The 18,092-nt window shown below is 54.2% G+C and overlaps 1 protein-coding gene across 1 annotated transcript in view; it reads right to left on the bottom strand.

Moving 5' to 3' along the window:
* NPLOC4 (NPL4 homolog, ubiquitin recognition factor) overlaps nt 1–18,092 on the bottom strand; it is a 61,574-nt gene that overhangs the window by 2,601 nt on the left and 40,881 nt on the right. Inside the window, exons 13-16 of the mRNA XM_058704947.1 lie at nt 7,978–8,049; nt 4,559–4,654; nt 3,385–3,501; nt 1,725–1,827 (exon numbers count right to left, since the gene is read on the bottom strand). Of these exons, the coding sequence (XP_058560930.1) occupies nt 1,725–1,827; nt 3,385–3,501; nt 4,559–4,654; nt 7,978–8,049 (388 nt within the window). The remainder of the gene's footprint in view (nt 1–1,724; nt 1,828–3,384; nt 3,502–4,558; nt 4,655–7,977; nt 8,050–18,092) is intronic.

Below are 18,092 nucleotides of genomic sequence, written 5' to 3'. Positions count from 1 at the left end.
CCTCCTCGCGTGCCGTGTCCGTGGCGCCCTCCTTCCTCCTGCTGCGCGTGGGCTCTTTGTGAGAACACCGGTGCTGGCTACCCACTTCCCTGGCGATGGCCATCTGGGTCGTTGACAGTTCCGAGCCGTTATCAACAAAGCTGCCGTCAACATGCTTGCACGCACCTCCGCGTGGGCCCGTGTTTTCACGTCTCGGTGAAAATCTAGGAGCAGGCTCGCCGGATCCCAGAGGAAGTGACCGTTTACCAAACGCGGCCAGACGGCTCTCCCGTCCTCACCAGCGTGGGCGAACCCGCGAGCACGTAACACTGCCAGTTTCTCGTCTCAGCCACTCTGCCGAATGGGTAGCGGTCTCTTGTTTATTGCACTTCGCGTTTCCCTGACGACTAACGATGGTGACCGTCGCCGTTACCTCTTTTTGTGAACTGTCTCGCCCGGTTGTTGTTTTTTTAAATTCGAGGATGGGTGACGTACAACTTTCTATTAGTTTGGGTGCCCAACACGGTGACTCGCCGGTCCTGTACGTTACCCAGTGCTCCCCCCACGTTATCACAACATCCCTGACTCTTCCCCGTGCTGTGCTGGTCAACCCCGTGCCCAGTCTCTCTGGGCATTCCTGGGCTGACGCTGAGGGCCCCGGAATATTCAAGCTGTTGCCATCCACATTCCCGTGTGAAGGATTCAAACGGAACGGTGCCGGCGTGGGGGCCACGGGTACCAGAGACTTACACCAGGGGCTGAGCGCCACTGGCTGGCACCAGATCACCGTCCTCCCGAGGACACGAGGCTGCAGGCCTACATTTTCGGGAATTTGGTGGGAAGACCTTGTCCTCTGCCTCAGAATATACGAGCAGTGTTTCAGAACGCCAGGGCAAGAGTAAAGGCACGTGGAGCCGGCCGCGTCACTGGTCCGTCAGAATCGTATAGGAAAAAACCTGACGAGCAGCGCAGCACAACAAATACTAGGCCCTTCGGGCCCCCGATCCCCCGGGGACCTTAGCATCAAGAGAGAACAAGAACTCTCCACCTGGGTGCCCTCACAGCGGAGACTCCACTGGCTCTAAGATCTACCCACTGCACTGAGCCAACGCTACAGACACCCCCTATGTGTATTTGCCAAGCCGTGTGAGGAGGGCATTCCAGAGCTTCTCAAAGCCACAGGGCAAAGGGCTGCACCGCGGCCACCACTCTCAGTGCTCGGCCGGACGGCTCGGCCATAGCGTAGCACCTGCCCGGAAGGAACCACAGACGGAAGGCTCTCCCGGGGCAGCGTGCCGACTCAGGTTCCGAGACACAGATCCCCACATTCTCTTCGGAACACTTTCCCTCCTTATCCATCGAGAAAGTTCGGAGGACCAACAGAAAGGAGGGGAAAAAGAAAAGGCTGAGACCAAAGGGTTCTGGCCTTTCAGCACTTACGTGAATGTGAGGTTTCCGTGTATCTAAAATAAGGGCTTTCGAATTGCTCCTAAGACGCTGGACGCTTAGCAGATCCCCCATGTACATGTGGGTGCGTGCACGGAACTGTATCCCAACGATCTGGGTGACCTTTACAGCACGCACGTTACAGCAATGAGAAGGTCCGTGCTCGTGTGATGGCCCGTGACACCCGTCGGGGCGCACCGGGGGGTCCGGCTCCCAGGACATAAGCAGCTTTGCCTGGGCTCTAGCGCTAGGAGTATGAGAGCAGGACCCTCGGGACTGAGGAAAGGGAGGACACTTACTGCAGAGCTGCTCGATGGTGGCCCACTGTTCGGATTTCTTCCACGTCTGCGCGAGTTCCTCATTTCTGGTCCTCACAGCCTCCAGCAACAAGCTGATGCTGTCCTGCAAGAACCCAAAACCGAAGGCTCCAACCGGCTTTGCCTATGGTGGGCACACTCCGCTTAATAGGCTGCTTCCTATTAACCGTATGTTGGGAAACCTCAAGACACTCTTCAAAGGGAATGTAAAAAACCTCCCAGGCCGTCACCATGAAACAGAATACCACACACCTAGGTCTATACATCTACATGCTGAATTTTAGTGCTAAAATTTAAGTTCTTCCCAAATAGCCCTAACATGCTGCTCTCTGTCCTAAGCCAACCAGTGCTCTCAGCCACCGGACACTGAAGCTCACATTCCTTACCCTGAGGGCTCGGATGCACAGGCAGACGCCTGTGGTCGTGGGGTCCACCCTCCACCCTCACGCTTCTCCCTGGAGGCTCTCTACCTTCTCAACCAAGTCTGTAAAAATGCTCTCTAGATCCCAGGCCTCCAGGGTCAACGTGCAGAGAATTAAAATAGTTTATACATTGAGAATCTATAAGAGAGCTTTAGGGGCTCTCAGGAGCTCCCCGGAAAAGTGTTTTCCAGCAGGTGACCGCCAAACAGTACGTGTTTACTGGCGAGGAGGCCGTGGTGTGAAGAGCCCAGGCTTTCGTCACCTGTCCAACCGGACCGGCAGTGGCTACACTTGGGGCCGGGGGGGCCACTCTCTGGGTTTAACAAGGCAGGCAAAGAAAGCCAGTGGGGAGTCTCGGGGTGCCTGATATCAAATACCAGAAGTGGGCAGTTCGGGGACAAAATACAGACACAAGATAAACCCAGCAGGACCCGAGAACGGCTATAGGCCACCTGACGTAGGAGAACAGTGGGGAGGGAGGGGCATCTCCTCTCCTCTCTGTCACCTGCAGGGAATGTGTTGAGTCAGTGGCTCAGAAAGAATTCGTCCCCCTCTCTCTGGTGTTTCCTTGGGTCTCCGACAGAAAGAAGGCACAAAATAAGTAGGGACCTCCTGGCTGGACCCACTGACCACCGCCTACCGCCCCCTATGCCCGCAATGCTCAGATGGCAGCCAGTGTCGGTGACAGACGCCCTCTTCTCCCTGACGGCATGCCTTAAAAATGCCAACTATGCAGCTGTGCACTCAGGGTCTGGACGCTGGCCAACCTTCTGGGCTTAGGTGATAAAACCAAAGCTGATTCAGGAGGAGGCGAGAGATCAGTAAGAAGCAGAGGCTAGGATTCCAAAACCGTTAGGACAGAAATTATGTAAATGGTTGATCTCTAAAGCTCCATGCTAGAGGACACGGAGCTCACTATTGTCTGCTTCCCACGGGATTATAACAAACGAAGCTGTCCTCCATCATGGGGGGGGGGGGCGGGGGGCAGACACTTAAAACAAGTTGTTTCAGTGCAAATGCTTCGTGTCAAAAATCCATCATTCTACCGGCAAGCCCCTTGTGAAAAGCCACCGCCCGCAGGACGTAAGGGGGACTGCGACCCGGCTTCCCAGCTACGCTCTGGCTTGAGAGGAAAAGCAGCATCTCTTTATAGCCAATCCCGCCCGAGGACTACAAAGCCAGGTGCTCGGCGGGCGCGCACACGCAGGCCGGGCCCGTACCTGCAGAGGCATGACTTCATTGGTGACCAGAAAGAGCAGGAGATGGAAATCCGAGATGGTGTCCAGGAACACGGAGGAAGTATTCTGGGACAGGTAGGTGGCCAGACTGTGGAAGTCCTAGAGTGGTGAGGCAGAAGGACGCAGTGAACGGGAGCATGCTGTGGCCACCCCACTGCCCAGACAGCTGTCCGTCTCCGCCTGGGCCACGGCCGAATGCAGGGTGCGGACACACACCTCTCCCATCTCGTTCTACAGCCACCGACGGGGACCCAGGCATAGGGACGCACGTGGCCGCGGCACAGGCTGTGGCCCTCGGCACACGTGACGCATCGAGGGACGTGCAAGGGAGCACGTTTATAAAGCTGACCCAGCTGGGAGACGCGTTCAAAAAAAAGACACGTCCAAGTGGAGTGGGCTGCGGGAAGGGCCCACTTCGGGGCGAGACCACTGGTCTGTGCTCCCTGTGCAGCCGCGCTGTTGACTGGGGCAGCGTGACTGCAATGAGGAGTAACTATGTGTGCGAGTTGGGGGGATTATGAGACGCCGCGCCTTCGGCAAAACTCAAAACAGGACGTTCAAGAGAGCCACCCGGTAAGTGGCTCTGCACCGCTACAAGCGGCCCGGGTCCCCGCACAGACAGATGCACCTAGGAACAAACGTGTCCTGGACCATCCGTGTGGCAGCACGAGGCAGCTTCAGCAATTCCGCACGGCCTCCGCTGTGCCTCAGAGGAGGGGCCACCGCGCAGGACGTGGCGGGAAGCCCAGGCGGCCGGGCCGCCCGAGGCCCACGCGGCAGGATGACAGACCAAAGAGAGACATCTCCACAAAGACGGGACGCTGGTCAACAAACAAATGACACAAAAGTTGTCGGGAGAGGACACAAGTGGTGAATAGATCTGGGGAAAAAAAGAAGTCAGCCGACCACGGCTCTTCTGGCAGATCCACAGGCCTGGGGCCTCCGAGGATTTGCCTCTGTGGGGATTCATCAACCCCACTCCAGAGAGGGTGTCACGGTGACCAACAGTGTCTCGAAAAAAGTCCCAGCTGGTGGTTCTGCCATAAGAATCAATCGGGGGAGTGTAAAAGCTTGGTACTTTCTGGGAAAACGACACTGACACCAGATAAACAAGCGGCAGTTACTTTAAATTATGTTTGTAAAGAAAAGAGCTTACCTGTGTCTCACCCAACACGTCCCGGTTCTCAATAGGAAACGGATTTTGCGAAATAGAAAAAGTATAAACTGGATCCTTGGGGAAAGTTGTTGTGATCTAATGAACAAAAACACGAACCCACCGTCACTTGTGTGCCAACGGGCGAGGGCGGCCCTCAGGTGCCACGAGCAGCGACGCCCTCCCCAAGCTCCGAGTCCCTCACGGCCGCGGAGGCCCGACTGCTCCACGCTGGACGCAGCGGTTACCCGCTAACGACACGCCTAAGTGAGACCCCTGATGCTCAGGACTCTGGGAAGCAAACCGAAGAATCGTTTTTGACGATTTCTAGGACCGTGCCATTTGCGGGCAGTTTCTGTAAGCCGACGATAAGCCAGAGGGTGCACCGTGGGAGCGCCACGGACGCGGCTGGGAGGACTCTCAGGGGCAGCCCGCGACGGTCTGAGAGGCGCAGTGACCTCCAGAGAGCCCGTGGCACCACTGCACGGGGCCAGGACACGTCCAGGCCGCGAGGGAGCCGCTGCTCGGCCCCGAGGCGCGGCGCACGGCGATCCCGCTCCTCATCAGACGGGCTGGAGTCAAGAATGTGTGTCCGGGGGGAACCTAAACTCTTCATTTGGCTCAGACGTGCTTTACTAGCAACGGAGAGCATTTTAAATCCAGCACACAGTCGACGGAAACTACAGGACAGTGGTGAATGTGCAATAAGCGATACAAATACCGTTTTCACTCCTCCGGGCAGATGCTCCCCCGCCCCAAAGTGCCACATTTTGGTTGACGCAGCTTTTCCTCTGCAACGCGACACCAGCGGCAGCGGATTACACGTCGTCCAGATTTAGAGCAGCTATTCTGGTTCCTTCGGGACTATTTCTCGGGAATGAAAGTGTTGTTCTATTCTGCTTTCTGCATCGGCGAAGGCAGCGGGCTGTCTGGGGCTGGCCCAGGATGTGCTGTAACTGTGCCAGCAGGCTCAAGGACAAGCCGAGCCGGCAGCAGCATCTGAGACCAGAGCCCTGATGGTCTTGAAGATTTTTTTACTTTTTAAAACAATTTTTTAAAGTTTATGAATTTATTTTAGGAAAGAAAGAGTGCGAGCCAGCAGGGGAGGGGCAGAGAAAGGAGAGAGAGGGAGGGAGAGAGGGAGAGAGGGGGAGAGAGGGAGAGAGAGGGGGAGAGAGGGAGAGAGAGGGAGAGGGAGGGAGAGGGAGGGAGAGGGAGGGAGAGGGAGGGAGGGAGGGAGGGAGGGAGGGAGAGAGAGAGAGAGAGAGAGAGAGAGAGAGAGAAAGAGAGAGACACCCAAGCAGGCTCCACTCCTTGTTGTGGGGTTCCATCTCACGACCATGCAACTGTGACGTGAGTCAAAATCCAGAGTCAGATGCTCAACCGAGTGAGCCGCCCAGGCACCCCAACTGAACAATTTGTCGATTTTTACTTTTATTTTTGTTTATTTTTAAATGTTTATTTTTGAGACAGAGAGGACATGCATGAAAGCAGGTGAGGGGCAGAGAGAGAGAGGGGGACGAGGGATCTGAAGTCAGCCCTGCGCTGACAGCAGCGAGCCCGACGCGGGGCTCGAACTGACGAACCTCGACATCATGACCTAAACCGAAGTTGGATGCTTAACCAACTGAGCCACCCAGGCGCCCCATTTAAAGATGTTATTTTTACGTAATTTCAGCACCCAATGTGAGGCTTAAACTCACAACCCTAAGGTTAAGAGCCACACCCTCTACCGACTGAGCCAGGCTGGCACCCAGCCCACTCATCTTTTACTGACGAGAGCATGCAGCCGTGTGGACTCCAGCCCCGGGGCCAGGTACTGGCTGTGTGGCCTGTCAGCTGCGGACAGATCCCAGGCCTCACTCTGTCCCTCTGCAAGACAAAGACAGCCCCGAGTGCCTACAGTCACCAAGGTTCAGACACGCAAGCCTGCATTATTAGTCTCAGCCTCTGTCCTTGCTGCAGAGACAAAGGTCTGTGGACTGTGCAGTGCTCTCCCTTCGGGAGGCACACACAGTGGTGGACCAGCACAACAGGGCACCTCCCAGGCCACGGATGTGGAATTAAGAGATGTCTGTGCTAGACTTGTAACCTCCCCTTAGAGCCCGGCCGAACCAAAGTGCCCTAGGCGGTTTGTGAATATCTCAGACACCGGAGAGGGGTGCAGTGAGCCCAGCACCTCGTCTCCTGTTTCAGTGCCCCCCCCACCCAGCCAGTTTCAGGTCATCTGGCCAATGCCCGGCCGCCTCCACAGCACATCCATGGCATTCCGGTACCGAGGCCCATCCCTCCTCTTGCGTGACCTTAGTGGCCCGGTCACGAGGTTTGGGGACATCAGACAAGCCTGGTCGGGCGTGGGGCTGGAGATGGCCGTCTGGTCTGGACACCTGCTCTCAAGGGACTGTTCCAGCCTCCCTCCACAAGAACAGAGAGCTCAGGTGTCCCAGGGCGCAATGTTCCCTTACAACCAAGCTCACTGACACAGCACACTAAGCAAGAACTCGGTTCTTTTCTAAAAGGAAAGGGGTGGGGAGGCCACGGGGAGGGGAGACCTCAGAAAGCTGGCTTTAAATCATGCCGACCCCTCCTAAGTGTATGTTCCATCAATCTGTTTTCATCTTAATTACACCCTAGGTAGTCTAACAAACAGATGCCTTTACGGCCTAGGTAATAAATACGTTCTCGGGAGCTGTCAATTGGAATGGAGCACCGGTGGGCTTGGCTCACGGGGACCTGCTGCTCCAAATGCAATGATATTTTACAGCCTGAATCACATGCCCTTCCTGAGTCCAAACACGGCCGAAGAGATCCTGGCCAGAAGCAGTTAGGAAACGAGCCGCTGCCCATCCCCTTGGGACGGAGCCGGCTGCTACAGATGCCTCGGGCACTGGAGCCCTCTGTGGCGCTCTGGCCGGGGGCCACACCTCCCGCAAGGAGCGGAGCCTGGATGGTGGAGCCAGCTGCCTCCTTGGCTCCTGGAGCTCTGCCCAGGAGAGCACCCGCCGACTCACCCGAGGACAGTCACAGCCGCGTGCCTCCGGGACTGACTCAGGTGAGGCGGCCCACCACGAGCCCGGCCTGGCAGCCGCACCGTGACCAGCACAGCACCGAGCACACCGAGCACAGAGCCACGCCGGGCTGGCTGGCTGATCTCCAGAGGCCGCCTGGCCAGGTCGCTGGTCCAGGGTTGCATTTTTGCCAGGGAGAGGTAAGCCCTAAGTTGTTTTTAAGGAAGTAAAAAAACAAGCTGGAAGAAAACCCCCGTAAAGTCACCAGCTTTTCAGGGATGACAGGAGCTCAGGGATTCATATGCTTTCTGTGTGGCTGTCCCGGGCCAGGTAGAGGGGCGGCTGTCCACGCCGCAGCCGCCACTGCACGCAGCCCCCACCCAGCAGCCCGGGGGGCGGACGACGCACACTTACGTCTATGATCAGATACTCCACGGGAAGGGGCCGGGCCAGCTGGGTGATCTCATTGCCAAACTTGTCTATGTCCTGAAACGGGAAACAAAAGCGAGAGGTGTGAGCAAGGGTTTGCTGACCAGTGACACGGCTGGCCTCTCACAGGCTTGTCTTACCTGGTCAATGGTCACAATTCTTGTGGAGTATGTAAAAAGGAGAGGAAGATGTGCATGTTTTTGTCCCGCATCTGCCTCTGTTATGATGGCCACAACATGAAGGAGCTGCCGTGTTCTTGGTTAACAGGGTGTCTCCACTGGGAGAGCGTTTTCCAGCAACCCCCCCCCCCCCCCCACACACACACACACACACCAGGCCCGGCACTCGCTGCCCCTTGCAGGACACATGGCCCGGGCCCCTGGCCGCAGGCCCCACCTGCACCTCTCTGTCCCGCACAAGCGCTCCCCAACCTCGGGACTGAGTGCTAGCTCCCAACGACCCCCCTCACACCCTCCTCTGAAATCCCCATTTCATCCTGTACATTAATAAAATAAATACGTACGCAAATGAGCACACGTACGCACAAATATGCAGACACGGAAAACCCCCGCCACCAATCTGTCAGAGTCTAAACTTGTTCTGCTTTGTCAGATGCACAGAACATAAAGTTTAATTATGGGGAAAAACGGCCAGCATATGTTCATTAATCATAAAATGACAATTATATCTGATTTATGTCAAACATGCCGAGTTCAAACAGAGCTCTAGAAATAAATTCATAAGAACCAACACTTTTCATTAAAGATTCTGTGAGAGGGGATCATATTTTCTATCTAAATCATCACTTAACATCATATAAATCATTCTCTGAGTCATATATAAATTATATATCCATAACTTCCAATTATGAGGCCTTACATAAAAGTTTACACTTATTAAAGCTCTCAAACCTGAAGGGAAGCCAAGCAGGTCCCCCGGAGGGGCTCCCCCTGCAGGATGACGCAGGGCCACCCCGGCACACGGGCACCTTCCCGGGGACGTCAGAGGTGTGCACCTTCTCTCCAGACAACCCACGTCGGTGGTTCCTAAGTCGAACCAGGCTTATCACCCTAATGGCAAGACCAGGGATCCCATTTGGCCCAGATCCTGTTTTTTAGAAATTAAAATTTCTCATCTGCAATACGTCTCAGTTTATCTAGGCTTTCCCTCCCTTCCTTCCAGTCACGATGTAAGAGAGCTGCCCGCCAGCACCTGCCCCTCGGCTCTGCCAGAAAATGGTCCAAACAGCTTGAACCAGCTAGCTATCCAGGGAGCATTAGCACCCGTCAAAGGACACAATCCCGAAAACACCACACCGCTTTGTCCGTCTGCCTTCCTTTGAAGTCGGAGTGACTTCCTACCGAATTCGGGGAAGAGTCACTTGTCCTGCCACGTGCCAGGTGGCTACCCTGGGCTCGTGTGTGCAGCAGTCAGGTTGGGCCCAGCTTTCCGTGGCCCTGCCGGCCTCACAGGGGCAGCTGGAGACAGGAGACTGCTGAGCGGGTCCTGGGGCCCCAGAGGCGGTGGTTTCTCGACGGAGGAGATATGGTAGGAGGTGGGAATCAAACCCAATCAAACTAAACCACCATTTCCAAAAATACGCGCTTGCCCCTACAAGAAAGAACCTGCAACAACTCATCCATAATTAGCCCATCTGGAATTCATCTTCAAATCTAATTAAGCTCTAATATGCAGAAACATTCCTCCAGCACCTGTTCGCTTTAATCTCCCCCTCCAGGGATTTTTCTTGTTAAATGCCCCTCTCTCCTTTTTCTGTGTCGTGCTATTCTCTTTCAAATTTAACTACCCAACTGTACCTTTCTGCTCCCCAAGAAAATAAAGGTGTTGCATCCCCCTCTGTTCCCCGGGGCTGGGGGAAAACAGGTAACTTCTCTCTCTCCCACATGCCTCCCTGCTGATGTCTTTGCCAGCCAGCCCCCAGTCCTCGACCGCATCTCAAAAGCAATTACTTTTTATGGGCGTCAGCAGATGTCGGACTGAGGGAGGAGGGCCTCTCAATTCCCGGGTCAGCAGTCAAAGCGTCAGCGGTTCCTCGTCCGAGGGGAGCAAGCCTCCGGGAGAGGCAGGGGCCGAGGTCCCCAGCGCCCCCCCGCCGGCAACGACCATGAGCACAGACCGCGGCACCGTAGTGGTGACGTCACAGAAGAGTCCGGGGATCTCTGTCTTGGTGCCAGGCAAAGGGCAAACTCCACTGACCGGGTGGCACCATCTTGCTTTGGAAAAGGCGAATGAAATCCTTCATGTATTGCTTTTCTCTTTATTTTATTTTTATAAGTTTATTTGGTTTTGAGAGACAGAGGAAGAGCACGAACAGGAGAGGGACAGAGAGAGAGAGGGAGAGAGAATCCCAGGCAGGCTCCGTGCTGTCAGCGCACAGCCTGATGTGGGACCCGAACGCACGAACCAAGAGATCATGACCTGAGCAGAAATCAAGAGTCAGACCCTTAACGGGCGGAGCCACCCAGGCGCCCCTCTTTTTAAGTTTACTCCTATTTTGCTTTTTCTCTTTAAAGAACCGGCAAGATCTCAGAACAAACTTTCTCCAAGAATCACCGTCTAGGAAACGGTCTCGCTGATGACCACCTGCAGTGTCTGTCAGATGCAGACACAACCAGTCGCCGGCATATATTAGGCGCTGGTAGCCTACAGTCCAGGCTAGATACCGCGTACACACAACCCCGGCGTCCCCAGCGCATGATGAGGACACGAAGGGGTACCAAGGTGAGTTAACCTGCCCAAGATCTAATGGCTGGGAGGGGTGGAGGGGGTCAGAGACCCGGTCCATCCACAGCAGAATTCATCTCTGCATCAGAACTTGGCGATCTCCGCTCAACAACGCGATGGCGCCGTGAGGTCGCGCACTCCAACCCTGCTCCTCCCCTCGTGGGGACCTTGTGGCCACAGACCCTGGTCCTGACAGCGGATTCGAATGAAAGCCTAGCTTGGAGATTTCAGGTACCACAAAATCCTTCTTCTGAGACCGGACATTATGCTAGTATGTTGTTCAGAATCTCTTCTCTTTTTGGCAATTTCTTGATTAATTGCTAAGTTTTCCTAAATAACGTTGGTAGCAAATGTAATCTCTTGTAATTAAAACATTTTGGAAGGGTGCCTGGGTGGCTAAGTCGGTTGGACGTCTGACTCTGGCTGAAGTCATGATCTCACAGTTCGTGGGTTCGAGCCTTGTGTCGGGCTCCGTGCTGACAGCTCAGAGCCTGGAGCCTGCTTCAGATTCTGTGTCTCCATCTCTCTCTGCCCCTTCCCCATTCGTGCTCACTCTCTCAAAAAATAAACATTAAAAAAAAAACCACACCATTTGTTTAAAAAAGCTAAATGAGGGGCATCTAGGGGGCTCGGTTGGTTAAGCATCTGATTCCTGATCTTTGCTCAGGTCATGATCTCGTGGTTCATGAAATCGAGCCCCGAGTCAGGCTCTGCACCGACAGCATGGAAGCTGCTTGGGATTCTCTCTCTCTCTCTCCCTCTCTCTCTCTCTCTCTCTCTCTCTCTCAATAAATAAGTAAACAAACAAACAAACAGCTGAATGAGTGAAGGGTCCCACCCTGACAAACATGTGATGTATAAGAGAACTACAATAAATAAACCAAAAAATAACGGATAAATGGATCACGAACCTCAATGTAAAATTAAACGATAAAAACACCAAGAGAAGACATAAGTAAGTATGTAGTTTTGGGATAAAGAATCATTTCCCAAATACAATGAAATGGGCAGAAATTATAACGAAAAAGACTCTGAACAGAAACGATTGCAGCTTCTCTGTATGGCAACTATGAAGAAAACGGCACCCTGGCATGTGTGTCAGCACATGACGGGTTAATCACAAAGACCGGCCGACCGAATGCAGAAAGCACAAGGCAATTCCCCAAGGAAACAGAAGACACCCTCTCAGGATGAAGGGGTGCGGCGCGGGGTCCCGACAGCACGGCCCCGCGGGCTCAGACAGCGCCACCTTCTCGGAGATGTGGGAGAATGCATAAAACCCCCGCAACACACCTATCCTTCGACAAATGACGCCGGCGCAGAGCACGTGGCAGGAGCGAGGCAGGGCTGGCCCAGAGAGCGCTCCTGGGTAAGCGCCAGGCACTGGGGCGGCCCCCGAACGGTGGCGGAGACAGCAAGGGGCTCCACGGGCCTCGAGAGCCCCCACGGCAGCTCCCTGCAGGAGAGCTGCCCCTTCTCTGCCTCCCTGTCCCCTCTCCCCCTTCCAGGGCCTCCAGAGCGGAGGACGCCAAAGATGGCTGGCTCGGCTTCCTTGCGGTCCGGCCACGCCAGACCTCGCACACACAGCCCCGGCCGTGCTCACGGTGCTACTCGCCGAAGTTCGTGACTCCAGTGCCTTCGCACCCACCCCAACCAGAGGCCTGGCTCCAGCCCGGGTCCCTTCCTGCTAGGACAGCAGAGCCCTGGGCCCTGGCACCCAGTCTCCACACCCAGAGGACGCGCGGCCCCCGCGTGACAGCGCGAGCCTCATCGGGCTCCCCGGCCCTGTGCCCACAATGACCACCTACAACAGGGAGCTCCCTGCCCTCCTAGCGCGCCTCCTCGCGGATTGCGGGCCCACCTCACATCCCCCCCCCCCGCTGCCCTCTCCCAGCTCGGCAGCCGGCACGTGGCGCTCGTGTTGCCTGCCGCGAGATCCACCCGCCTCCACATCCCCTCCGGCGGGCACGTCCCAGAGCCACCTTCCACCTGTGCCCGTGTCTTCCCGCCACCCGCGTCACCGTCTCCAGCTCGCTCCACCTACCGCAGAGCCACGGCCCCCAGACGCATCGGGCCCCGAGGACGTGTGGCCCCTGGACGAGGCCCTTCCCACCTGGCTAACTCTCACACTCTTCAGTTCCGGAGCGCCCTGCCACGCCACACCGGGACACCCCCACGGTCGCCCCACGGACCGCCTGGGAGGAGGGCGCCGGTGCGACTCGCCCACCGCTGTCGTCCCGGGGACCCAGGTGTGACACCTGGCAGGGGGTCTAGGTCTGGCCTGAGTGAAGACGCTGCGGACCCTGGCGACGCCGTCCTAGGCTCTCCTGCCCCGACGCGTGCGCACGGTGGGTGCTGGAAGCACAGGTGAAGGCCGGTGCCGGGCGCCTACTTCCCCGTCATCTAGAATTTTGGATTTCCCGGAAGCACACGTCCGATTTTGTATTAGTAAAGTCCCTGTACGTTAAGTGAGATACAGACCTGTGCCCCTGAAGCACGTGCGCCTTGGAGCTGCGCGCCCCGCCCGACGGCACTCCCTCGGGGCTCCCGCTGCCTGGATGCTCGCCGCGAGCTTCCAGTAGCTCCACCTACTACTTGTGGCCTCGCCCTGGGCCGAAGCCTGGCTTCCCGTGTGCAAACTGGTCCCCCGAGACTCCCAGTCCCAGCCCTCCAGCAGCGGCCCGCCGTCCGGGAGCCCGGGGCCCCCGTCCACCCCCAGCCGGTACCGTCCTGTCTCTGAACACCCCGGAGCCCAGGGCCGCCACACATTCTCTACCGTGCTGCGCTGCCTCAAGGACACCGCTCGCGGTCTCCTCTGTTCCCCGCCCGTCACCTCTTCCCACAGGACACACACGCGGGGTAGTTCTTTGACGTTCACGAAACCCTGAACGAGCAAGTGTCTTGGCCCCGCTTCCCACGGCAGCACCAGCCACCGCTCCGCCTGCCTTCCCAGCAGACCTGGCTCCTCCCTGGTCTCTTCTTTAAACCGTGCTGACCAGCCCCGCGTTCCCCACGCTAGCTGCGCCAGGCCCCGACGGCCACGTGGTGCCAACGGCGCCCCCATTCTGGACCCACGGGCGCCTCCGGACAAGGCAGCTCTGCCTGGCTTCCAGGTGTGCCCTTGTGCCCCGAGGGTGCACGGCAGCCCCGCCTGTCCGTGCTGGGGGCCCAGGCCTCAGCTGGCCCTGGACGCTGGTCTCCACCTCATCCAGGCAAGGGCCCCGAACACCATCCGAACACCACGCCTGCAAATCCACCCCCAGGGAAACCCCAGGGAACGCGGCACTCTCCCAAGCCGCACCCTCACCTACCCGTGGCCGGGGTGACGATGGGGGCACCGGCACCGGCGTCCTGTCCAGAGCTGCACCAACGTGCACCAGCACCCCTGGCGGCATCCAGGAGCGACGGAAGCAGATGTCAGTTGTTAAATACATTGATTCAGCCACATATTCAATAACGTGCTCCCTTATCATTATGAGCCCCATTTAAAAACCTGATGGGGCGCCTGGGGGGCTCAGTTGGTTAAGCATCTGACTCTTGATTTCGGCTCAGGTCAGAATTTCAGGGTTCGTGGGATCGAGCCCTGTGTTGGGCTCTGCACTGACAGTGTGGAGCCGGCTTGGGATTCTCTCCCTCTCTCTCCGCCTCCCCTGTGTGCGCAGGTGTGCTCTCAAAATAAATAAACTTTAAAAAACCTGCTTTAAAATAACAGAAATGAAAAGGAAACATGCTAGACACAAACAGTGGCTACCGCTGATCACGCCTTCCCTGTGTCTTTTTGTAGGAATCAAGGGTGCGACCATGAACAAGTACAACTCTTGCATTAAATTATAAAAGAAACACACACGTAGCGTCCACGCAGCACAGAAGACAGAAAAGACCAGTCCCCTCCACCGTGAACACCCCCCCCGAAGATAACCTAGGTCAAGCAGTGACTCCTTCAGGAAAAGCACAGAAAACACGACGCCTTGGCCGTCCTGCGGGTCTCTTCACCTTCCTTCCTTCTCCGGTGTCCCGGTCTCAGGGCACCGCTCCCCACCCCCCCAGCCATTCGTCGCAGGCTGCACAGTACGTGCCGGGACGTACAGATCGGAGCTGTGGACAAGCACCGCCCTCCCAAAGGACCCCCGAGCTCTCCAGCCCCGTCCTCCATATAAATGCACGCATCGATGTGTGCACAAACACCTACACGTGTATCTTTACGCTGCACGTACAGGTACATGCTTAATTTTACATTATGAGTTTTATCCCAGGTATTTTTTTTTTTTTTTAAGAGAGCGAGAACAAGTGCAAGCAAGGGAAGCAGGGGAGAGGGGAAGAGGGGGAGAGAGAACGTAAAGCAGGCTCCACACTCAGCACAGAGCCTGACGTGGGGTTCAATCCCACCACCTGAGCCAAAATCAAGAGGCAGACACTCAACTGACCGAGCCACTCAGGCGCCCCTATCCCAGATTTTTAAATAATTTTCAAGCACATGCCTTTAACGGTCACATAGTATTTTATCCCAGAGACATATTTTAATTGAAGGCCCTGTTATTGAACTTGTAGAATTACTTCCCATTTTTGTTTACCACATACAACAACACGATGAGTAGCCTCAGACAGGCATCGGTGTGTGTCCCACCTGTAAGCCTGCAGGCCACAGCCCACAGCCTACAGCCCACGGTCCACAGGAGTTACTTCAATGTTTGCCTGTGGAGGTCTCTTTGCTCAAACTGGTATTTTCCTAAAACATGTGAGAAATGAGTGTCTCAAACCCCGTAAGTCTGTAACAAATTGTGGGAAGCACTGCTAGCCTGCTCTCACCGACCGGCGAGTGAGCAATCCAGGGAAACCACAGCAGGATTAAAGAAACAACATAGGCTCCGTGACAAAAGGGAGCTCGCTTCTTAAGTGCAAGAAACTTACAAGACATGCAAGCAAAAAGCAAATCTCCAAATAAAGAGCATTACCAGAAAGACAGACTCACAGTTGATGATAAAATCCTGAAAGCACTTACTTCATGGTCGCAAACAAGATAATAGCACTGGTCCCTGGACACTGTTCTGGAAGCCCTACCAGCACGAGGAGCCGAAATGAATGGCAAAGGGGAGACAACTGCCATTCCTGGACAATACGCTCATCTGTGCAGAAAACCCACAAGAATATGTATATAAATTAGAGGAACTTACTACCCAAAGCAATCTACATATTCAATGCAATTCCTATCAAAATAACACCAGCATTCTTCACAAAGTTAGAACAAGCAATCCTAAAATTTGTATGGAACCAGAAAAGACCCTGAATAGCTAAAACAATCTTGAAAAAGAAAACCGAAGCTGGAGGCATTACACTCCCAGACTTCAAGCTATACTACAAAGCTATAATCCTCAAGACAGCATGGTACTGGCACAAAAACAGACACTCAGATCAATGGAACAGAATAGAGACCCCAGAAATAGACCCACAAACGTATGGACAACTAATCTTTGACAAAGCAGGAAAGAATATCCAACGGAATAAAGACAGTCTCTTCAGCAAGTGATGCTGGGAAAACTGGACAGCGACGTGCAGAAGAATGAACCTGGACGACTTTCTTACACCAGACACAAAAAGAAACTCAAAATGGATGAAAGACCTAAACATAAGACAGGAAGCATCAAAATCCTAGAGGAGAAAACAGGCAAAAAACCTCTTTGACCTTGTCCATGGCAACTTCTTAACTCAACACATCTCTGGAGGCAAGGGAAACGAGCAAATATGAACTACTGGGACCTCATCGGAATAAAAAGCTTCTGCACAGAGAAGGAAACAATCAGCAAAACTAAAAGGCGACTGATGGAATGGGAGAAGATGTTTGCAAATGACATATCAGATAAAGGGTTAGTATCCAAAATCTATAAAGAACTTATCAAACTCAACACCCGAAAACCAAATAATCCAGTGAAGAAATGGGCAAAAAACATTAACAGACATTCTCTAAAGAAGATATCCAGATGGCGAACAGACACATGAAAACTTGCTCAACGTCACTCATCATCAGGGAAATACAAATCAAAACCACAGTGAGATACCACCTCGCACCTGTCAGAATAGCGAACGCTAACAACTCAGGCAACAACAGATGTTGGTGAGGATGCGGAGAGAGAGGATCTCTTTTGCGCTGCTGGTGGGATTGCAAACTGGTGCAGCCATGCTGGAAAACAGTATGGAGGTTCCTCAAAAAACTAAAAATAGAACTACCCTACGACCCAGCAATTGCACTACTAGGCATTTACCCAAGGGATACAGGTGTGCTGTTTCGAAGGGGCACACGCACCCCAATGTTTATAGCAGCGCTACTGACAACAGCCAAAGTATGGAAACAGCCCAAATGTCCATCGACGGATGAATGGATAAAGATGTGGAATATATATACAATGGAGTATTACTCAGCGATCAAAAATCTTGCCATTTGCAACTACATGGATGGAACTGGAGGGTATCATGCTAAGTAAAATTAGTCACAGAAAGACAAATATCATATGACCTCACTCATATGAGTAATTTAAGATACAAAACAGGGGCGCCTGGGTGGCGCAGTCGGTTAAGCGTCCGACTTCAGCCAGGTCACGATCTCGCGGTCCGTGAGTTCGAGCCCCGCGTCAGGCTCTGGGCTGATGGCTCGGAGCCTGGAGCCTGTTTCCGATTCTGTGTCTCCCTCTCTCTCTGCCCCTCCCCCGTTCATGCTCTGTCTCTCTCTGTCCCAAAAATAAATTTAAAATGTTGAAAAAAAAAAAAAAATTAAGATACAAAACAGATGAACATTAAGGGAAGGGAAGCAAAAGTAATATAAAAACAGGGAGGGGGACAAAACAGAAGAGACTCTTAAGTATAGAGAACAGAGGGTTGCTGGAGGGGTTGTGGGTGGGGGGATGGGTTAAATGGGGGAGGGGCACTAAGAAACCTACTCCTGAAATCATTGTTGCACCATATGCTAAGTAACTTGGATGTAAAACAATCAATAAATAAAAAATAAAATAAAATAAATTCAAGGAACGAATCACACACAGCAAATCTGCCAAACACACATTTACCAATTTCAAACAGTTTGAAAACCTAATTTTTTTCTGGCCCAAATATAGGCTAATGTAATCCTAAAAATGTAATTTTAAAAAGACACAGGGGCACCTTGGGCGGCTCAGTCGATTAAGCGTCCGACTTCGGCTCAGGTCATGATGTTGCGGACCATGAGTTCAAGCCCCGCGTCGGGCTCTGTGCTGACAGCTCAGAGCCTGGAGCCTGCTTCAGTTTCTGTGTCTCCCTCTCTCTCTGACCCTCCCCCGTTCATGCTCTGTCTCTCTCTGTCTCAAAAATAAATAAACATTAAAAAAAAT

Source organism: Neofelis nebulosa, chromosome 16 (genome assembly GCF_028018385.1).
Source record: "Neofelis nebulosa isolate mNeoNeb1 chromosome 16, mNeoNeb1.pri, whole genome shotgun sequence".
In the NCBI taxonomy this organism is placed as follows: Eukaryota; Metazoa; Chordata; class Mammalia; order Carnivora; family Felidae; genus Neofelis; species Neofelis nebulosa.
The sequence above is the reverse complement of the archived record's forward strand: the minus strand, read 5'-3'. Positions and strand labels throughout refer to the sequence as shown.